Source organism: Bison bison, unplaced genomic scaffold, assembly GCF_000754665.1.
Source record: "Bison bison bison isolate TAMUID 2011002044 unplaced genomic scaffold, Bison_UMD1.0 scf7180017864180, whole genome shotgun sequence".
Lineage (NCBI taxonomy): Eukaryota > Metazoa > Chordata > Mammalia > Artiodactyla > Bovidae > Bison > Bison bison.
The window spans coordinates 2766939-2790293 of record NW_011494752.1 but is presented as its reverse complement, the minus strand read 5'-3'; the positions used below and the strand labels follow the sequence as shown (position 1 = coordinate 2790293).

At 47.7% G+C, this 23355-nt stretch overlaps 2 protein-coding genes and 1 pseudogene across 2 annotated transcripts in view; 2 read left to right on the top strand and 1 right to left on the bottom strand.

Annotated features, from left to right (window-relative positions):
* Positions 1 to 4528, top strand: part of RAPGEFL1 (Rap guanine nucleotide exchange factor (GEF)-like 1) — a gene marked incomplete at its 5' end in the record, with an annotated part of 13732 nt that extends 9204 nt beyond the window's left edge. Inside the window, 6 exons of the mRNA XM_010843129.1 lie at positions 19 to 131; positions 435 to 544; positions 890 to 977; positions 1791 to 1855; positions 2180 to 2234; positions 2481 to 4528. Coding sequence (XP_010841431.1) covers positions 19 to 131; positions 435 to 544; positions 890 to 977; positions 1791 to 1855; positions 2180 to 2234; positions 2481 to 2605 — 556 coding nt within the window. The remainder of the gene's footprint in view (positions 1 to 18; positions 132 to 434; positions 545 to 889; positions 978 to 1790; positions 1856 to 2179; positions 2235 to 2480) is intronic.
* LOC104990777 lies at positions 1180 to 1678 on the bottom strand (annotated as a pseudogene).
* A 17792-nt stretch (positions 4529 to 22320) lies between the features above and the next one.
* Positions 22321 to 23355, top strand: part of WIPF2 (WAS/WASL interacting protein family, member 2) — a 41123-nt gene continuing 40088 nt past the window's right edge. The window contains 1 exon segment of the mRNA XM_010842615.1: positions 22321 to 22496. The gene's annotated coding sequence lies outside the window, so the exon portion shown is untranslated.

Below are 23355 nucleotides of genomic sequence, written 5' to 3'. Positions count from 1 at the left end.
TCCCTGGGCTCACCCCAGAGATCTTTCCCGGGACGGCTGCTCGCCTCTGGGGAGCTTTTGTGAGAATTGGAAGGAGGTGCCCTCTTCTGGCGAACACAGCTCCGGGGCACCGGGCAGGGCTGAAGGGCCGGGTACCTGTGCAAATCAGTGAAGGCGAATCCGCGCCTGACCGCGGGGTGGTGGGTGGGGGTCAGGCAGCCCGGCCCAGGTCTCAGAATGGGCTCTGGGATTTCAGCCCGCACCCAGGGAGGCTTTGTGCGTGGCTCAGGCATCAGCAGTGTCCTCCATTTCGCCAGAAGAGATCATTCCTCTGGGCTGCTGCCAGCGCCCCAGACCTAGCTCAAGGCTGGGTCTACTTTCCCACCCCGTAGGCTTCCCAGCCCCTTGCCAGGCACTCCGGCCCTTTCCCACTCTAACACCTGGGGATTAGTAAGGAGGGCCCATGAAACCCAAGGAGCTCCAGAATCTGACATCTCCTTCCTTCAACCTGCAGAAGCTGCCAGGGAAATTCAAGAACTTGTTCCGCAAATTTGAGAACCTGACGGTGAGTGGCTTTGGCTCTTTTATCTGCCACTGGACTGGCTCCCCAGAGACTCAGTGCCCGCAAACCTTTCACCTCCAGCTTCCCTTTCAAGGTTTTCTGTGTCTGGGAGCCCCCTTTCCCACCCCTCTCCTCCAGCCCACCACCCTGGGAGGGAAGCTGGGAGGGTTGTGGCTTTGTTTTCCCCAGAGAAGAGGATACAGCAGTGAAGTCCCCACTTAGACACCCAAGCACACCCCTGTCTGTTTGGAGATATTTGTAGGGAAGGGGCTGGGGGAGGGGGAGGGGGACAACTTTGGGGTACACTGGGCCTATTTGTCACTTTTTCCCTCTGCTGTGGAACCCTAGGACCCCTGCAGGAACCACAAAAGCTACCGGGAAGTGATCTCCAAGATGAAACCCCCTGTGATTCCTTTCGTGCCTCTGATCCTCAAAGGTGAGAGTCGCTTCCAAGCTATGTTCCTCTCCACACGTTCCATGCCCCTTTCAGACCCTCAATCCCCTCTCAATTCAGCTCTGTGTGTGGCCACATAGAGAGAAGCCCCCAGGTTGAATGTGGTTTAGGGGAAGGGAAGGGCCCTTTGGACCTCCTCTCCCTTTTTTTTTTAAACTTTTATTTGCATTTGTGTGTGTGTGATCTATTCTCCAGCCATACGTTTTTATTTCTTCAGTTTCTTCTGGGATGTCTTTTTCTTCTGTGCAGTCTCCTCTCTGGTTCAGGAACAGTCTGTTCTTTTTCAATAAGGATCATCTTCATGTGGCAGGGAGGGCTCACATATGGGTTGATCTGACCATGAGCTCTGTAAGACCCGCCAGCATCTTGGAGGCTTTGTTCACTGGGGTGTGCTCAGTGACCAGGGAATCTACCTCTCCGCCCTCAAGTTCAGCATTACTCTCTGCATTTTTGAGCATGTGCAGTAAAAATTCAGTACTCTTTGCACCACCAACCCTGAGTCCAGCCCCACTGTTTGGTTACCGGCTCCACCACTGTAACGACTGGATGGCACGCGTTGCTTCTGTAAAGGGATATCCTTCAGATACTTGGTGACTTTTTGGATATGTAGTCCCCTTAGTGGCCTGGGCAGTTTCTCGAGTATTCTTAAAGTGAGCACAAAGATTTGAACCTCTTGATTTGCATGATTTTCTGGGGTCAAGTGAACAGCGAACCGGTTTTACAGGTCTCCTCAGGTCGCTTCCAGGAAAAGTGGATCTCCCCCTCTAACCCCTTCGCTTCTCTCCCCATCCCTAGACCTGACTTTCCTGCACGAGGGAAGTAAGACCCTGGTAGATGGCTTGGTGAACATTGAGAAGCTGGTGAGTGACACTGCCAACCCTAGTCCCATGAGTGGGGCACCTGGCACCCTCCCTCGCTCTTGGCACACACACGCCTGAAGACAGCACCTTTCCTCATGGTGCCCAGCTTGCCTGGCAGACTCCTGACTGTCTCTCTGGTGGTGTCACTGTGGCAACCTGCCCCTGAGTGGCAAAACTGACAGCAGCTTGGGGCGGGGGGAGCTCTGCCTCTCCCTAACCTGGCCCTCTGCCACACCCTTCTTTGGTCCAGTGGAGGAGGGGGAGCCTTGGGAGGGGAGCACCTTTCTGGGCCCTTTTTGGGACTCAGTTCTTGTCATCTCCCAGCATTCAGTGGCCGAAAAAGTGAGGACAGTCCGCAAATACCGGAGCCAGCCCCTTTGTGAGTACTCGGGGTTTTGAGGGCGTTACAGGTGGAGGTTTGACAGAGCAGGAGGGTTTCTGGGAGACTCCCGCGCTCCAGTGTTTATTTCCTTAAACGTCTCATTTCTCCATTCTCTCCCGGCCTTCCCGGGGACCCTCCTGCCCACCAACCACCCCAGCCCACACCCTTCCTTCCCTCGGGCTGGTTGTGTGCAGGGGAAGAAGGACACCCTGACCGCCTGCCTCCCTGTCCTCGCATCCCCAGGCCTTGATATGGAGGCCTCCCCACATCACCTGCAGACCAAGGCCTACGTGCGCCAGTTCCAGGTCATCGACAACCAGAACCTCCTCTTCGAGCTCTCCTACAAGCTGGAGGCCAACAGTCAGTGAGAACTGAGGTTCTGCTTGGCCCCTCACCAGGGTCCTTGGGCACCTGGCACTCAAGCACTTTGCACGACTCCCTGCCCACATCTGACAGCTTTCTTCTGGAGCCACTTCCTGCCCCACGGGAAGGAGTTGGGTGGACTGAGCCCTGGACTCATAAGCCTGTTCTTCCTGCTGAAGTCCTCTCCCCCGTGCTCCTTCAAGCCCGAGCCACCCTCTGCTGGTTCCTGCCCTCTCAGGGGAAGCAGTGGGCAGAGAGCTCCTTCCCTGGCCCCTCCCATCCAGGTCTGTTCCCGAGATGGAGTTTCCCATCTCCTCTACCCAAGCAGGCAGGAAGGCTTTGCCCACCCCCCTCCCCATCTCATCTCACAGAGCAGAGCTGTGGGAGGGGTTGGCAGCCTTCCTCTCCACCACCTGCCTGGCTTCTCCCTGACTTCTTCCTGGTGAGGGCTGGGACCCCTAGATGCACCCCCAGATATGATATTGCCCTTGTGTCTGTCTGCGTGCGTGCGTGCGTGCGTGCGTGCGTGCGTGTGTGTGTGTGTTTGCACATGCGCGTGTGGCCCCTTTGAAGGAGTAGCACTGCATCTGGCATTTGAGGGAAGGTGCTGTGTGTCGTGGGGAGGGGGTCCTTCTGTTTGGTGCTACCCTTGTCTGCTCCTGGGATAGTACGGGGTGCTTTCCCCACCCCCACCACTCCCTGCCCAGCTCCTCCGCTGCCCTGCACACCCAGGCTTGTGGCTGAAGCTGCTCCGGAGGGCAGGGAGCAGCAGCAGACAGGAGGGTTACCATCAGCCCTTATGGGTCTCCCACTCGGACCTCCTAAAGTTCCCTGGGTGGGCTCTGATGAGAGGGTAAAAGATGCTCAGGGAAACACAGGCCTAAGCTGCCTACAGGACCCACCCCCCACATTGCAGTGGGGTGAGACGTGGTAGCAGGAGTCAGGGTTGATTTCTGCCCATCCTCCTGATTTTAGGGTGTCTCACTTCTAAGAAGGGCGTTATCATCTCCCTTTGGCCCTTCTGCAAGGATGCCAGCACGTGGTCTCATCCTCCTCCCTGTCTTGACTCCCCCCTTGGTCCTTCCCATCGGAGCTGGGTGGGGTGGACCCCTGTACTTGGGTCAAGGCAGCCGCTCCCCCCTCCCCGACATGGGGCAGGGAACGGCAGAGACTGGAAAAGCGAAACTGGGCCCTGGCGATGCCTCTGTTACCTCTCAGTCTCCCCTCCCTCTCCCATCAGGGGCCTCCAGGGCTGAGGGTGCAAGACTCCCGGCAGCTACGGGGTGAGGTTTCCTGGCGCAGCCTCACCCTCCTTTCTGGCACCACCTCTTTCCCTTCCGAAGAGGCAGCAGCAGCCCCAGCCAAAGAAGCTGCTGCTCCTGCTCTGAGAGTGTATATATTTTTTACCAAAAGCTCGGGAATTGTAAATTTATTTTTTAAAACACAAGGAGGGAAAGAGCCTTGTATCATATGTAAACAGTGTATCATAGGTTACGTTGTACAGTCCCTTTTATACTGCGGTCTGTCTTGTTCCTGCCGCAAAAATATGTCTATAGACTCCCCACCCCACCACATCCACAGGCACTGTGTCCCACCCCCTCCATCCCTAGAGACAGTGACCTCTGTCTGTCCACTCTTCCCTGCTACTGCTGATGTGCGCTTCTGTCCCTGCAGCCACCCTTCCTCCCGACACCTCTCAGCAGCCTTGTCACTCCAGCGCTCACAGTCCTCACCAAACCCTGGGCCCCCCCTGGTCCAGTCTCGGCTGCTGCCCACCTCTGGCCTTGACTCCTGCCCTGCTGCCTCCCACGGGCCTCCCAGACCCCTTCCCACGCCCCATAGCTCTACCAGAGTGAAGCGTGTGTGCTGTACAGGCTCGGTTGTCATTGCAGAAACCTGCTGGAGTCAAAGCCGATAAAAGTCTATGAATCCACCCTCCTGCTGTTCTCCATTCTGTTTCTTTGAGGCTGGGGAAGGGCCAAAAGGGGAGAGAGGGAATCCATCTATCAGGACTCTGGGCTGGGCTGTTCTGGAGTGACTGTGAAAAACGTGGGTGAGAGGGAAAGATGCTAGCCTCGGGAGTCACGCCGCCTAGTGCCTGGGACTTGCAAGAATGAACGTTTTAGCTGTTCCGTGTTCCAGGCGTGCCATGGATATGCGATCTTGGTTAATTCTAACACTGTGAGGTGGAGGATGGAAGCTGACAGTCCCAGCAAAGTGTCTAAGTTACAGGGTGAGTGAGGTGGCAGAACAGGGCCCCTAACCCAAATCTGTCCATTGCAGACAGCGTGCACATTCTCTGCTGCTACCCAGATGCATGCACTCTGCACGCAACCAGTATCTACCAGTTATACTAAGATGTGGGGCAACTAGAGCTTAGTGTTTGGCTCTAATGGGAGCCTGACCTCCAGGAAACATTGCGTACTCAGTCACATGTGAGCCGTTGACCTTCCCTCCTGCATCAGTTTTTCCCTCAGTCTCCTGCATCTCAGAAAATAGTCTTCCCATCTACCCAAGTTTTTGAGGCAAGAATCTAGGGCTCCACTCTTGATGATGCCCCTTTCCCTTATTCCTCACTCCTCATCTGCCTGGTCCGGCAGCTTCAATTGCAAAACACATCCTGGGACTTCCCTCGTGGTCCAGTGGTTAAGACTCTGCACTTCCAATGCAGGGGACATAGGTTTAGTGTCTGATCAGGCAACTGAGATCCCACATGCCTTGCCAAAAACAAAAACCAGCAAAACAACCAAAACCAAATCCTGATCGGCCCACTTCTCCATTACCACCAGTCCAAACCACTTTCATGTCCTCCCTGGATGCTTGCGCTAGCCTCCTACCTGGGCTCTCAGCTGCTTCTCTCCAACTGGCTTCTAACCCCACCAGTTAGTTCCCCATACTGCAACCAGGGTGCTTTTTTACAAACCTAAATAGGATAATGTACGGCTAAACTTAAAGAAGGGCTTCCCAGGTTGCACTAGTGGTAAAGAACCTGCCTGTGAATGCAGGAGACAAATGAGATGTGGGTCCGATCCCTGGGTCAGGAAGATGCCCTGGAGGAGGGCATGGCAACCCACTCCAGTACTCTTGCCTGGAGAATCCCGTGAACAGAGGAGCCTGGCGGGCTACAGTCCACAGGGTCATTGCTGAGTCCACAACTGAAGCAACTTAGCACACACACATTGAAGCTTAAAGAAAGTGGCGATACCAAGTATCAGCGAGGATACAGAGAAACTAGGACTTTTATAAATTGTCGGTGGGAGTGTGAGTTGGTACACCCAGTTTGGAAAATTGTCTGGTCATATCTACTAAGACTAAATGTACTCTGTACCTGTCACCTAGCATTTTCACTCCTGCTGCTGCTAAGTCGCTTCAGTCATGTCCGACTCTGTGCGACCCCATAGACGGCAGCCCACTAGGCTCCCCCGTCCCTGGGATTCTCCAGGCAAGAACATGGGAGTAGGTTGCCATTTCCTTCTCCAATGCATGAAAGTGAAAAGTGGAAGTGAAGTCGCTCAGTCATGTCCGACTCTTCTCGACCCCATGGACTACAGCCCACCAGGCCCTCCGTCCATGGGATTTTCCAGGCAAGAGTACTGGAGTGGGGTGCCATTTCCACTCCTAGGTGTATGTATACCCAAGAGAATTTAGTGCCTGTGTCCACCAAAGAATATATACAATAATGATCATATCATTTTGTTCATGATAAAGAAATCGGAAAAAATCCAAGCTTCCTTCAACAGGTAAATGAACAAATTGATTGTATATTCTTATAATGGAATATTACATAGCAAAAGAAAGGAACAAATGACTACTCCCCTCATGGGCTTCCCTCGTGGCTCAGCTGATAAAGAATCCACCCACAATGCGGGAGACCTGGGTTTGATCCCTGGGTTGGGAAGATCCCCTGGAGAAGGGAACGGCTACCTACTCCAGTATTCTGGCCTGGAGAACTCCATGGACTCTATAGTCCATGGGCTTGCAAAGATTCGGACACAACTGAGCAACTTTCACTCACCTGCGTAAATGAATCTCATAGATATAACATTGAGTGAACAAAGCCAGATGTATGGACTACACACATACAATTCTGTTTAGAGAAGTTAAACAACAGGCAAAATTATGGAGAGAGAAGTGAAAATAGTGGTTGCTCGTGGGATGGGAGAGAGTACTGAAGTGGTGTGAAGAAACCCTCTGTGGTAATAATAATGTTCTACATCTTTTTTTTTTCAGTTGAAGTACAGTTCATTTACAATGTTCTGTTTCAGGTGCAAAACAATGATTCAGTCTTATATATATACATGTATATAACACACATATACACATACATATTTTCTTTTTCAGATTATCTTCCTTTATAGGTTATTAAAGATATTGAATATAGGGGCCTTCCCTGGTGGTCCAGTGGTTAGGATTCCGCCCTTCCATTTCAGGAGGCATAAGTTCCATCCTGGACAGGAAACCAAGATCTCCCACGTGGCACGATGTGGCCAAAAAATTGAAATTAAAAAAAAAAAAGCTATTGAATATAGTTCCTTGTGCCATACAGTATACACTTGTTTATCTATTTTATATACAGTAGTGTGTGTCTGTTAATCCGAAACTCCTTCTTTGTTCTCCCCCCCTTCCCCATTGGTAACCATAAGAATGTTTTCTACGTCTGTGAGCCCATTTCTGTTCCATAACTAAGTTCATCTGTGCCGTTTGTTTTAGATTCCACAGATAAGTGATATCATGTGAGGTTTGTCTTTGTCTGGCTTACTTTTCTGTGATAATCTCAGGTCCATCCATGTTGCTACAGATAGCATTTTTTTTCATTCTTTTCTACGACTGAGTAATATTCCATTGTGTATATGATATGTACACCTCTTCTTTATCCACTCATCTGTTGGACCTTTAGGTTGCTTCCATGTCTTGGCTTTTGTAAATAGTGCTGCCATAAACACGATATTCTATATCTTGACCTGAATGTGGTTACAGTGTGAGTGTGTGTTCACTGAGATTTATATTAATACACTTTACTGTAATGTTATATTTCAATGAAAACAATCCTGATTGTAACACTCCTCTGTTTTTGATAACACAGATTAAAAACAAAAATCTCCCCTCTCTGACCTCACTTTCTCTCTCTTCTCTCCCTCAGCCTCTCCAGCCACACTGACTGCCTTTGCCATTCCTAAAACACATTTTTGTCTCAGGGGTTTTACCTTTGCTCTTCCCTGAGTCTTTCCTGAGTGCCCTGACCACCCCCCACTTTGTTTCCCCTAATTCTCCTGTATATTCTTCAAGGCTTTCATTGCTACCTGACATCATCTATACTTCCTCATGTATTTGATTTTCCTGCCCCCGGAATGTTAGCTCCGGGAGTCTGTCATGTTCCTCTTCAGTACCAAGAGCAGTACTTGGCACCGAGAAGACACTCGATACATATTTGCTGAATGAATAAATTAGGTTATTTGAAATAGGAGTCGAAAGAGGAGGACAAGACACAAGAGGATAAGTGCTCTAGGAAACAAGTCAAAGAGATTCACTTATGGTCTGTGGGTTCAGGGTGGTGACAATAAAACTTCTTAAAAGACATGATCCAGGACTTGCAGGCACAGAGTTGGATGGCCTACGTGTGGATGCGGGAAGTCAGGGATGACGCCCTGGGGCTCTGTGGGCTGTGTAGGAGAGGGTGAACTTACTTAGTAATGCTGCACCTCCAGAGGTTGGCTTAGCAATGAACAAAAAGGTGGAAATAATTTGAAGCAGTCAGACCAATGTATTAATAGATGCTCTCTGGATCTGGGATTTGGAGTGAAGAATTTAAGCAGTGCCTTTTGAATCCACTAGGTGTCGCCACCAAGATTACGTCTCACCGTGGAAGAGACCTGGGACTGGTACAGTTGAGTCTATCACAGGGACTATTCCCAGGCATGAGAAATTTGACTGGAATATCCCAAATCTTTCATTCTCTGCCTTTCTACTGGGTCTTTCCCATTACACATGTAAACCTTCTCAATTCTTGCCAACCACCCCCGCCCCGCCTTTTTTTAATTTGGCTGCGCCATGTGGCATGTGAGATCTTAGTTCCCCTACCAGGCACTCATCTCACATGCTAGCAAAGTAATGCTCAAAATTCTCCAAGCCAGGCTTCAGCAGTATGTGAACCAAGAAATTCCAGATGTTCATGCCGGATTTAGAACAGGCAGAGGAACCAGGGATCAAATTGCCAACATCCACTGGATCATAGAAAAAGCAAGAGAATTCCAGAAAAACATCTCCTTCATTGACTACACTAAGGCCTTTGACTGTGTGGATCATAACAAACTGTGAGAAATTTTTAAAGACATGGGAATACCAGACCACCTGACCTGCCTCCTGAGAAATCTGTATGCAGGTCCAGAAGCAACAGTTAGAACTGGACATGGAACAACGGACTGGTTCAAAACTGGGAAAGGAGTGTGTCAAGGCTGTATATTGTCACCCTGCTTATTTAACTTATATGCAGAGTACATCATGGGAAATTCTGGGCTGGATGAAGCACAATCTGGAATCAAGATTGCCAAGAGAAATATCAATATCCTCAGATATGCAAATGACACCCCCTTATGGCAGAAAGTGAAGGGGAACTAAAGAGCCTCTTGATGAAAGTGAAAGGGGAGAGTGAAAAAGCTGACTTAAAATTCAACATTCAGAAAACTAAGATCATGGCATCCAGTTCCATCACTTCATGGCAAATAGAGGGGAAACAATGGAAACAGTGACAGACTTTATTTTCTTGGGTGCCAAGATCACTGCAGAGGATGACTGCAGCCATGAAATTAAAAGACCCTGGCTCCTTGGAAGAAAAGCTATGACAAACCTAGACAGCATATTAAAAACAGAAATGTCACTTTGCCATCAAAGGTCCACGTAGTCAAAACTATAGTTTTTCCAGTAGTCATGTATGGGTGTGAGAGTTGGACCGTAAAGAAAGCTGAGTGCCAAAGAATTGATGCTTTTGAACTGTGGTGTTGGAAAAGACTCTTGAGAGTCTTGTGCTGCAAGGAGAACAACCAGTCCATCCTAAAGAAAATCAGTCCTGAATATTCATCGGAAGGACTGATGCTGAAGCTGAAGCTCCAATACTTTGGCCACCTGACACAAAGAGCCAAGTCATTAGAAGAGACCCTGATGCGAGGAAAGATTGAATGCGGGAGAAGGGGGCAACAGAGGACGAGATGGTTGGATGGCATTGCCAATTCGATGGACACGAGTTTGAGCAAGCTCCAGGAGATGGTGGAGGACAGGGAAGCCTGGCGTGCTGGAGTCCATGGGGTTGCAAAGAGTCGGACACGACTGAGTGACTGAACAACAACAATAACCAGGGACTGAACCCCCGCCGCCTACATTGGAAGAGTGGAGTCTTAACTGCTGGACCACCAGGGAGGTCCCTCAACTCTCCATTTTTATAAACACTTTCCTTGAGCTGACATGTCCATTCTAGCTACTTTCCCCCTTCACTTCTTGTTTCTTGTTCTAGGCCAAACTTCCTGAAGAGATTGTCTCTACCTCCTCGTGTCCCATTTTTTTTTAAAGAAAAACTTATTTACTTATTTAATTTATTTGGCTACATTGGGTCTTATTTGTGGTACTTGAGACCTTTGTTGCATCATGGGGGATCTTTCATTGCGACAGGAAGTCTCTCTAGTTGTGGAGCGTGGGTTCATTTGTGGCGTGCAAATTTAGTTGCCTCGAAGCATGTCGGATCTTAGTTCCCTGACCTGACAAGAGATAGAACCTGAGTCCCCTGCATTGCAAGGAGGATTCTTTTTTTTAATAATTTTTATTTTATTTATTTTTATTTGTGGCTGTGATAGGTCTTCATTACTGTGCAGGCTTTTTCTCTAGTTGCAGTGTGAGCGCTTCTCATTTCAGTGGCTTCTCTTGTGGAGCATGGGCTTCAGAAGTTGCAGCACATGGGCTCAGTTCCCAGGCCCTAGAGCACAGGGTCTGGAGAAGGCAATGGCACCCCACTCCAGTACTCTCGCCTGGAAAATCCCATGGACGGAGGAGCCTGGTAGGCTGCAGACCGTGGGGTCGCGATGAGTTGGATACAACTGAGCGACTTCACTTTCACTTTTCCCTTTCATGCATTGGAGAAGGAAATGGCAACCCTCTCCAGTGTTCTTGCCTGGAGAATCCCAGGGACGGGGGAGCCTGGTGGGCCGCCGTCTATGGGGTCGCACAGAGTCGGACACGACTGAAGCGACTTAGCCACAGAGCACAGGGTCAACAGTTGTGGCGCATGGGCTTAGTTGCTCCGAGGCATGTGGGATCTTCCCGGACCAGGGACTGAACCCGTGTCTCCTGCATTAGCAGCCGGATTCTTTACCACTGAGCCACGAGGGAAGCATGCAAGGAGGATTCTTAACCAATGAACCACCAGGGAAGTCCCCCCATTCATTCCTATTTTATTTTGTCTTGTTTCTTCAACTTTTCATCAAGAAAGATTTCAGACACAGAAAAGTTGAATGATTAGTACAATGAACTTTCTAGACTCTATAATTAACATTTTGTTAAATTTGCTTTTGTTCTCTCTCTATGCACACGCCCACACACACACACTTTTTCTTTTGCCAAGCTACTTGAAAGTAAGTAGCAAATGTTAATATCACTTCATTCCTAAAAGCTTTAGTAAGAATCTTCTAAGAATAAGGACATTGCCTTACATGTCCACCACACCATTATCTCACCTAAGAAAATCAACAGTAGTTCCATGATATCAGCTAATATTCAGTCTATATTTTTTCCCAGGTTGTGTCAAAAATATCTTTAAGGGACTTCCGTGGTGGTCCAGTGGTTGAGTCCACCCGCCAATGCAGGGGACATGAGTTTGATCCCTGGTCTGGGAAGATTCCACTCGCTGCAAGGCAACTAAGCCTGCAAGCTGCAAATACTGAGTTCTTGTGCCGAAACTGCTGAGCCTGTGGGCCTAGAGTCTGTGCTCCCCAACAAGAGAAGCTACTGCAATGAGAAGCCCGTGCACAGCAATGAAGAGTAGCCCCGCTCACCACAACTAGTGAAAACCTGCAGGCAGCAACGAAGACCCGGCACAGCCAAACATAAATAAATAAGTACATAAAAATTTATAAAAATAAATCTTTAAAAAAGTTTAGGGGAAAAAATCCTGATGTAATCAAGGTCCATGCATTGCATCTGGCTGTTAGATCTCATTAGCCTCTTAATCTAGAATAGCTTCTTTTTTAGATGACATTAACTTTCAGTCTAGACAGATATCTTGTAAATGCATGAATTGTCTGATTGTTTCCCCAACGCTCTTGTTTACTTGTACCTTCATCCCCTCCGTAGAGTCTAAGCTACTGGTTCTGTCTAGAGAGGAGTGTCCAATACAAATATAATGTGAGCCATGTTGGTAATTAAAATTTTTCTAGTACTCACATTAAAGAAGTAAGAAGAAACAGATAAGTTAATTGTAATATTGTATTTAACTCACTGTATCCAAAATAATGTCATTTCAGCTTGTAATCAATATAAGCATATTAATGAGACATTTTACTTTCCTTTTTTTGTATTAAGTCTTTGAAACTTGGTGTGCAGTTTTACTTGCAGCATATGTGGATTCAGACTAATCACTTTAAAATTTATTTTTAATTGAAGTATAGTTGATTTACAGTGTTGTGTCAATTTCTGCTGTACACCAAAGTGACTCAGTTATATGTATATATATACATTTTAAAAATATTCTTTTCCATTTTGGTTTATCCCAGAAGAGTGAATATAGTTCCCTGTGCTATATAGTAGGACTTTATTGCTTATCCATTCTCAATACAATAATCTACTAACCCCAAACTCCCAGTCCATCCCTCCCTGACCCTAACCTCCCCTGGCAACCACAAGCCTGTTCTCTACGTCTGTGCAGACTAAATCACAATTTAATTGATCAACGCTACCAGTGACTATCGGCTCCTAGATTGGACCGTATAGTTCTAGTGGTTTTCTGGAGCTTAAATATTCTAGGGAAGAATACTTTATAGGTGATGTTGTTAATAGCATTACACCAGGAGGCAAATAGTGTCCATCTGGCCCCTGTTAGTGGTGGCTGAGGTTGACTCTGTGGTTAAAGAGACGCTGCCAGGTTTCTCCATTAAAAAGATACCCTTCCCCCACTGCCCCCGCTTTGCAGTTAGTATGCAGTGATTTTTGCATCTGGCAAATATCCTGGGTATCCCAACCATTCACTGTTGTTCAAAAGTTATTTTTAAATGTATTGTGTAACATTTCAATCATACAAAAAGTTTAAAGACAAATATAATGAACACCGGTCTCCACTCAGTTTAAGAAATGAAATCTTACCCTACACCTGAGATCCCTGGTACCCTACCCCAGTCACATCCTTTTCCTTTCTCCCCAGAGGCCACTACTTTTCTGAGCGTGGTATCATTTTCATGCATTTCTGTAAACTTTCATTACATATGTATACATCTCAAAACAGCATAGTGTTTTGCATTTAGGGGGAAGTAGCAGTTTCACTGAGATGTAATTCACAGCCACTATTTAAAGTACATAGTTGTGCAACCATCACCACAATCAATTTTAGAACATTTTATTTTATGATTTTTTAAAATTTCATTTTGTAAGGGAGTATAGTTAAAACATTTTCATCACCCCCAAAAGAAACTCTTTATATAAGAATGTTCATAGCAGCATTATTAGCAATAGTCAAAAAGTAGAAGCAACACAATTCCATCAGCTGATGAACGGGTAAACTAAAATGTGGTATATTCATAAAATGAAATGTTACTCGGCCATAAAAAAGGAATGACATGCTAACACATGCTGCAACATGGGTACCTTGAAAATGTGCTAAGTGAAAGAAGCCAGACACAAAAGGTCACATTCTCTGTGGTTCCACTGATATGAAATTTCCAGCATAGGCAGTTTCATAGAGACAGAGAGTGGATTAGTGGTTGCCAGGGGCTGGGAAGAGGGCGGGAGTGGGAGAGACTGCTAACGTGTAGAGTTCCTTTTGGGGTGATGAAAATGTTCTGAAATTAGATGTTAGTGATGGGTGTACAACATTGTGATTACACTAAGCCCCACTCAAATGTACACTTTCAAGAGGTAACAATGGCTTCGTGTTGTGGGAACCTCATTCACTTGATTTGTAGACACATCACCCAAACTCTATTTCCATCTTCATATGGTATTCTCCCTGTGAGTGTCTCTGAACACTCTTCTTATAAGGACACCAGTCATTAGTTTTAGGGCCCACCCTAATCCAGGATGACTTCAATTAAAAAATTTTTTTTCAAGTATTTATTTTGACTTCATCTTAGCTGTGGCACATGGGCTTAGTTGCAGTATGTCAGATCTTAGTTCCCCAACCAGGAATTGAACCTGGCTCCCTGCACTGGGAGCTTGGAGTCTTATCCACTGGACCACTACGGATGTCCCTGGGATGACTTCATGTTAATCTAGCATGGCCTCAACTGATTCCATCTGCAAAGACTTTATTTCCAAAAAAGGTCAAATTCTGGGTAGTCGTGGATTGTGGCGGAATGCTAGTCATCAGCCTACTGCCAGGCCCTTTGCCCATTTTTTTTTTAAGATTTTTGTTTTGATGTGGACAATTTTTAAAGTCTTTATTGAACTTGTTACAATATTGCTTCTGCTTTATGTTTTGATTTTTTGGCTGCCAATCATGTAGGATCTTAGCTCTCTGACCAGGGATAAAACTTGCACCCTCTGCATTGGAAGGTGAAGTATTAACCACTGGATCACCAGGGAAGTCCCTCCTTTGCCCATTTAAAAGTTGGGTTATTTGTCTTTTTAATAGTAAGTTTAAGAGTTTTTACATTAACATATTTTTAAACTTGATTTAAATACTGTCCTACCAGATACAATGTTCAGCAACTTTCTCCCCTCAGTGTTAAGCTTGTGAGATTCTCAGGTCAATGTGTGTGTAAATTCTAGTTTGGTTTTGTTGCTCTACGTGTCCTGGGCTTCCCGGTGGCACAGTGGTAAAGAAGCTGCCTGCCAGTGCAGGAAACACAAGAGGTGTGGGTTTGATCCCTGGGTGGGGAAGATCCCCTGGAGTACGAGATGGCAATCCACTCCAGTATTCTCACCTGGAAAATTCCACGGGCAGAGGAGCCTGGTGGACTATATAGTCCATGGGGTTAGATACTACTCAGTGACTAAACAACAATGTCCTTTTCTTCTTCAAAATGTGTCATTCTTCTACCCAGTACCTCTGCCCTCATTACTTACTGAAACTGTTCTTGTCAAGGTCACTGACTCGCATTTTACCAAATCCAAGTGATGCTTATCTTACCATCCTCTTCTGGCGTTCGGTGTGTCTGATGGTCCTTCCCTCCTGAACACTCATTGCTACTTCTGGTCACTACACTCTCAGGATTTCCCTCTGTCCTATCCTTCTTAGCCTCCCTTGCTGGCTTTCTCCCTCAGCTGGGTCCTTGCATGAGGAGTTCCTTGGTTCTGTCCTAAGCCCTCTTCTCTCCCTTCCATACATCTGGGCTTAGACTTCATCAGTCTATCTCTGAGCATCTGCTGCTGCATAACACACTATTCCAAACTTAGTGGCTTATGAGACTTCCCTGGTGGTCCAGCAGCTAAGATTCTGAGCTCCCAATATAGGAGGTTAGGTTCAATTCCTGGTTGAGGAACGAGATTCCACATGCTGCAACTAAAGATTTCACATGCTGGGGCTCCCCTGGTGGCTCACTAATTCAACTGCCAACGCAGGGGACATGGGTTCGGTCCCTGGTCTGGGAAGATCCCTTAAGCCACAGAGCAACTAAGCCCATGCACCACAACTACTGAGCCTGTGCTCTAGGGCCTGGGAGCCACAACCACTGAAGCCCGTGTGCCCTAGAGCTCATGCTCTGCAACAAGAGAAGCCACCGCAACGAGAAGTAGGCGCACCACGACTACAGACAGCCTCCGCTCACTGCATAGAGAAAACTCCAAGCAGCAGCGAAGACCCAGCACGGCCAAAAACAAACAAATAAATAAAGTTTATTTTAAAAAAAGCTCCCTCATGCCACAGTGAAGATCAAAGATACTAAGTGCCATGACTAAAACCTGGCACAGCCAAATAAATAAATAAATGTTTTTTAAAAAACAAAAACTTAATGACTTAAAAGCCATTTTAAACTTATGACCCTCCAGTTAATGGAGACTCAGCTGGGTAGTTCTGCTGTCCCTCTTGGGGTGTCTCAGTCAGCTGCAGTCAGAAGGTGACTGGAGCTGGAACGTCCAAGATGGCTGGCTTACGCATCTCATACGCAGTGGGTACAGCTGGAAGGCTAGGATGGCTAGTCCTCTCTCTCCATGTGGAGGCCTCCCCCTCCGGGTGGTCTCTACAACAGAATAACTGATTTCTCACATGGGAGTGTTAGGGTGGACACACAAGACTGGAGGCTGCCAGGTCTTCCTAAAAGCTTAATTATGGGCCTGGTACAGCATTCCTTCTTCTGTATTAAAGGGAGTCACAGGCCAGCCCTGATTGAGTGAACACGTGGAGTCCTGGGTCATTAGGGGCTGTCCTGGAGACTAGCTAAACCAGTTTGTGAGTCCCAGCTTGCTAGGATTGCTCTTCTAAATTCCAGACATAAACATCCCGTGGCCTAAAGAACCTCTTTTCCCTCCCTCACCCATCTAGTCTCCCTAATCTTTTGTCCTTGCCCCAACCCCTCTTCTTCCTCCTCAACTCTCTGGCTAAGTATTGGCATCACTTGCACAAAAGAGCTCAAGCCAGGGACTTGGGAATCATCTTTGAGTTCTCCCCGTCTTCAACCATCACATTCCACTTCATAAATATCTCTAGAATTACATCTTACTATCTCTACCACTGATACCCTCATAGTGATCACGGGTACAGTTAGTGAGTGTTTCCAAGTGCAGACATGGTTCAGGAGCATTCCATTTAGTCTCACTCTCCACCATCACCACCCCCCCACCCCCCCAATCCCCAGTTTTTGTTGCAGCACACAGGAACTTCTTTTGTTGTGGAACATGGGCTCTAGAGCCCGAGGATTCAGTACTTGCAGCACGTAGGATCTCTAGTTGTGGTGAATTGGCTCACTTGCCCCACGGCATGTTCCCTAACCAGGGATCTAACCTGTGTCCCCTGCATTGGAAGGCAGATTCTTAACCACTGAACCACCAGGGAAGTCCCTTCATTTAGTCTTATCTCACTTTGTAGATGGGAAGCCTAAGGCTGGTAGAAGTTGAGTAATTTGTCCAAAGCCTCACCCTATTCAGTAGTGGGGAGAACTAAGATTTGAGGCCTTGAGCTCTGCAGACAAGCAGCCCTGTCTTCAAGGTCTTTGTGCCCAATTGTGTCCAGCTGCCACTCAGTGCAGGCATCCATCGTCTCTCACTGAGACGTCTACAACATTCTTGCTTTTAGCCCGGCCCCCTCTAATTCATCCTTTACTACACTGCAGTTCTCCAAAGCGTCCCTGGTGGCTCAGATGGTAAAGAATCCGCCTGCAACGTGGAAGACCTGGGTTTGATCCTTGGGTTGGGAAGATCCCCTGGAGGAGGGCATGGGAACCCACTCCAGTATTCTTGCCTTGAGAATCCCATGGACAGAGGAGCCTGGAGGACTGCAGTCCATGGGGTCGTAAAGAGTCAGACACGACTGAGCAACTAAGCACAGCACATGCTGCAGTTAGTCAGAGGGCTCTTTCTAGAAGGCAAAGTGGGTTATGGCACTGCTCAACTCAAACCTTGTAATGGTTTTCCTCTTGCCCTCGGGATAAAATCTAACTTTTCATGAGAGATAATAAAGTCCTTCACAAACTGGTCCCTGGCAACTTGACAGTGTAGCATAGAGCAGTGGTTCTCTATAGCAGCATCTTGGAAATCTTGGGTGGCTAATTTTTTGTTTGTTTTTGTTTGTTTGTTTTTTGCTGCACCACACAACTTGTGGGATCTTAGTTCTCTGACTGGGGATAGAACCATGGCCCTGAACAGTGAGAACACAGAGTCCTAACCACTGAATCTCCAAGGAATTCCCTATGATGACTTTTTTTTATCACAATGTTTGTGCTATGGTATTTGGTGAACAGGGTTAGGGATGCTAGATTTTGGCAATACAAGGAACCATGCTGCACAACCAAAAATTATCCATGTGATTTTCAATGTCCTACTGAACCTTCTATGCGAAAAATCTATTAATTATCATCTGAGCCTGGAATCTATCTTCATTAACCCTACACCAAGGGAGGAAGTGTGTGCTAAGTGGCTTCAGTTGTGTCTGACTCTTTGTGACCCCACAGACTGTAGCCCACCAGGCTTCTCTGTTCATTGAATTCTCCAAGCAAGAATAGTGAAGTGGAATATTGAAGAATACTTGCCATACCCTCCTCCAGGGGCTCTTCCCCACCCAGGGATCAAACCCGGGTCTCCTGCATTGCAGGCAGATTCTTTACCGTCTGAGCCTCCAGGGAAGCCCCTCAAGGGAGGAAGGGACAGGTTTATTTCTGGTTCACCTTAACTATGAGGATGTAGTCCTTTGGCATCCCATCTATATGAAGGATTGAAAGTGAAAGTGGCTCAGTCACGTCCGACTCTTTGTGACGCCATGGACTACACAGTCCATGGAATTCTCCAGGCCAGAATACTGGAGTGGGTAGCCTATCCTTCTCCAGCAAATCTTCCTGACCCAGGAATTGAACCGGGGTCTCCCGCCTTGCAGGTGGATTCTTTACCAACTGAGCTATCAGGGAGAATCTCCTGTTAAAATCCCTGCTGAAGAGTTCCTGGGTTGCTCTCTTTCCCCACAAGACACTGACAAAAGCTCAAGCTCATGTAGTTAGGCAAGTGTCCCCTGACCAAGAACCTGCTTCAGTGTTCCTCTTACCTCTTTTCATGTCCCCTGCCTTCACTTTGGAGAAGGCAATGGCACCCCACTCCAGTACTCTTGCCTGGAAAAATCCCATGGACAGAGGAGCCTGGTAGGCTGCAGTCCATGGGGTCGCTAGGAGTCGGACACGACTGAGCGACTTCACTTTCACTTTTCACTTTCATGCATTGGAGAAGGAAATGGCAACCCACTCCAGTGTTCTTGCCTGGAGAATCCCAGGGATGGGGGAGCCTGGTGGGCTGCCGTCTATGGGGTCGCACAGAGTCAGACACAACTGAAGTGACTTAGCTTAGCTTAGCTTAGCCTTCACTTAGTTTGCTCCCCACATTCCTCAGTTTTTCATCAAAGCATTTAAGAGTTAAAAAATATTTTATCTAGGATTTTTAGTTGTTTTTAGGGAGAAGGTCTTCAAGGTACTCAGTCTGTCATATTGTCAGAACAGGACCTCCCAGGTGGCTCAGTGGTAAAGAATCCGCCTGCCAACGCACCAGTGCAGAAGCTGAAGGAGACTAGAGTTCAGTTCCTGGGTGGGGAAGATCCCCCAGAGGAGGAAATGGCAACCCACTTAAATATTCTTGCCTGGGAAATCTCACAGACAGTGGAGCCTGGCAGGCTGCAGTCCACGGGGTCTCAAAGAGTTGGACACGACCGAAGTGAAGATTCCACATGCCGCAACTAAGAAATCTTACATGCTGCAATGAAAATCGAAGATACCACGTGCCACGACTGAGACCTGTCGAAGCTTAAGTAAGTAAACATAAAAGAGTATAACTACTCTGTTGTTTTGTGTTGTTCGGAACTTTAACAAGAGTTGTTCACTATTTGGGAAAATCACCTTGTAAATGGCAGCACTGTCCAACACAACACCCTTAGGTCAATCTGCATTTGTTGCTGTCACATTCTCAGTGATTCTAAATATCGGTGCAAGCATCTAACTACTTCACTATGCATCTTCCAGTGTCGTGATACGTGAGTGTTAACAGACTGAAATGCCTTCCTCTTATTTCTTTTTTATAGTCAGGGCTTTATATTGATTTTTTAAAAAGATTCATTTATTTTACTTTTGGTCTGTGCTGGGTCTTCCTTGCAGTAACTCGGGCTTTTCATTGCAGTGGCTTTTCTTGTGAGCACAGGCTCTAGGCATTCGAGCTTCAGTAGTTGCGGCTCATGGGCTCCATAATTGAAGCTCTCAGGCTCTAGAATGTGGGTTCAGTAGTTGTGGTACATAGGGTTAGCTGCCCAATGGCATGTAGAATCTTTCCGAATCCATGTGCCCTGCATTGGCAGGCAGATTCTTAACCACTGGACCACCTGGGAAGCCCTGATTTGTTTTTTGAAATCATGTTGTTTTTTTTTTTAAATCAGGTTAAATTGTCTGTTAATTTCACTTGAGGATAGTAAAGTTGAATTATATTTGTTATAATAAAAGGACACTGGGACCTGGGAGTGTGCGGGGTCATTTGGTATGCAGAGACTCTGGAGATACTTCTACTACTTTATAGGTATGTGTCTTCAGGCAAGACGGTTAACTTTCCTGTGTCTCAGTTTCTTTATCTGTAAAATGGAGGTAATAATACCTACCTCAGAAAGTTATCCTGAGGATAAATGAGTTACGACATGTGATGTTATAATTGACAGTGCCTGGCACATGGCAAGTATTGATAAATTCAGATGTTATGACTACTTTTTGGATCAAATTCCTTGCCTCTCCTATAAGTTCTAGCTCTAACTACCTGGAAATGCTTTCAGTTTTTTTAATGGGCCGTGCTTCTTGTTTTGTGTATATTCTTCCTGCGCCCTGAATGCTGTTCCCTTCTGTCTGCACCTGGCCAATTCCTACTTACCCATCGGGCATTACTTAGGTAAAAATTACTTTCTTTATGAAGCCTACACCTATTTCTCCAAGCCTAGTTGAGATGTTCCTGCATTGCACCCCAGTGGCTGCTCTTATCATGGAGTGATGTACTAGAGAATGGTGGGCTTACATTAGCTGTGGTATACGGGCAAAGCCTGAAAAATGCAGAAAAGAGCAGAGATGAACAGAGGCCTTGAGGAAGCACCTGGTGCACTGCACTAGAAAGCAGGTCTGCACAGTGTGTAGTGAGCGGGGAGGGGACAGAGTAGGGATGAGGCTGAAGAGCTGGGAGTGTCAATCTACCATGTACCTTGCCCAGTCACTCCGCCTTCAGGCATACAGGATTACAAACCTTATGTAATCTTTATCTTTGCACCTACTGATCCCTATGCCTGGACTGTGTTCCCTGCCTTCTCTGATTAGTAATAAAACTCTGCTCCTCCTCCAAGGCTGACTTCAAAACCATTTATGACACCTTCTCCCATTTTCTAGCAGGGAGTAATCACTCCCTTGTCTGAGGTCCCTCTGCCCATATGTCCCCATGGCACTAATCATATGCCTACTTGTATCTCAGCCAGCTGTTTACACGCCAGTCTGCCCACCATCCAGTGAGTCCCCTGAGGGCAGAGGCGGTCTTAGTCACCTCTGTAGCCATCTTCTGCTGCCTAGCCCAGTGCCTGGCCCACATCAGGTACTCAATGAATGTTGTGACATTTACTTGACTAGCGGGTGGTGCCCAGCACTTCTCATGGCAGAACAGAAGGAAAACAAAAATAATAACAACCTACAGTTCATCACGTGCTTTCTCATTCATCTCATTAGCTTTCCAACAACCCTATGAAACAGTTGGTGGTTTAGTCGCTAAGTTGTATCCAACTCTTGCGACCCATGGACAGTAGCCTGCCAGTCTCCTGTGTCCATGGGATTCTCCAGGCAAGAATACTGGAATGGGTTGCCATTTCCTTCTCCAGGGGCTCTTCCCGACCCAGGGATCCAACCTGGGTCTCCTGCATTGCAGGCAGATTCTTTACCAACAGAGCTACAAGGGAAGTCCCTGTGAAACAGTCGAGGCAGGAACTATTAGACCCATTTTACAGATAGCGTAGTTGAGGCCCAAGGGCACACGGTAAGAAATGAGACCTAAGTCCCAATTCTGTCTCCTTACTTCCGATTCAGCGTAAATAAAGGTGATGGAGAGACCCAAAGAACATTTTGAGGCAGTGAGTTTGCAATGGAAAAGCACTTTTGTGGGTGGACTAGGGAGGAATACTTAGCTGGGACAGAGCTAACAGCAGGCAAGCCAGGGAGGGCACAGGATTCCTTTCCCCCCACTCCCCCGACTCCCCCTCCCTCCCTCCCCCGACCCAAACAGCAGGAAGTCTGCAGCACCAACCCCCAGCCATGGAAACTGGGGAAGCCCAAGCCCGGGAAAGTGAAGACGGATGTTCACAGGTGTTCGGGTTAAGCAGCTAAAACGACGGTAACGGGTGACTAGTTAGCAGGGCCTGCCTCCCCGTTGCCATGACAACCGGAGCTTGATTACTGAGCCCTTTCAAGGTTTGCCTGGGGCGGGTTCTTCGTTAACTCGAAATTAGGAAAGGACATTTATGGTGTGTGTGTGCGCGTGAGCACGCGGAAAAAAGATGAAAAAGATATTCGAAACTGTGTTCAGCTCAGTGATTCTTCAGCAACATGTTAGAATCACTGCGCAGTTTTAAAAGTGCCGATGCCTAGCCACACACAAGATCAATTAAATCAGAATCTCTGGGTGTGGAATTCAGGTATCACTATTTAGTCAACTCTTCTCAGGTTATTCTAATTGCAACCAAAGTGGCAAACCCTGCTCTTCAGCGGCTAAGCAACGTCTTGCGACCTTCCCAAGATGGCGGCCACTGACAGCTTCCGCCTTTACGTAAACCGGCAAGGGGCGGGCTCTCCAGGTGCGCATGCGTGTAGCGTCTCTTCGCCCTCTGCTCCCTCCTCCTCTCTCCCCCTCCTCCATTTTGTTCGCGGACGCTGGGGACGGTGGGAGCAGATCCATTTCCGGGTTGGCAAAAGGGGCGGCGGCGGCGAGAAGGGGAGCTTGCCGCGGGGCAAGCAGGACTGGACGGAGCCAGAGCCGAGGTGGCGGAGGAGTAGCTCCTGGAGCCGCTGCGGCCAGGTCGGGAAGAGTGGGTCCAGGAAGGGTGGGTCCGTCGCTGAAATGACCTGCGGATCTGAATGGGAGGGCGAGCCGGGGGAGGGGGGACTGGGGCGGGGCTGTAAGGGAGAGAGGGGACTTTGGAGGAGGGGCCTGTGGGGAAGAGGGGTCCTGGGGGCGGGACCTAAGGGGAGGGGGATTGGAGGCTGCGTCTAAAGAACCTGGAGAAGAGGGGGCGTGAGGAATCTAAGTAGGGAGGAGTGGTCGGGAATCGGTGTGGGGCGAGCGCTGAGATGCGAAGGAAGGTTGTTGAGAGACAGGAAATAAGGGATCCTGAAGGGCTGGGTGAGGTGAGTAAGACGGCTACTGGGGTGAGGAACGAGGTAACCGTGCGCAAAAAGGGAGATGGGGAGGGAGGACCTGTTGGGAACAGGTAATTAACAGGATGCTCCGGATGAGGAGGCCGCTGTAATATTTGGGGATTGATGAGTGAAAACCACTGGTTATGGGGTAACTGAGGAAATCGCTTACATTAGAGGGAATCTGAGAACGTTAGTTGAGAAGAAAGCAGAATTGAGTTTAAGGTTGGATTGATAAATGTTGAAGTTCGCGAGGGAGCGCGATCTGCAGTTGAGGACTCAGGTTGGAATGATGTGAAGTCTTAATTCTGGCCTCCGCCACCTCCCTAGGATCCACCTTCCTTTTCACTCTGTTATCTTTGCCCTGTGTTTGTTTCTGAATGACTTACTGCATGTTTTGGGTGACTTTTTCTTTCTTCTACACATGAGAAGAGAACCTCAGGGAATAAGGACGGTTCTAGTCCTCCTGTGGATTTACTAAGTAACTTCGAGGCAGATCAGTTTTTGTCCCCCCCCCCCCC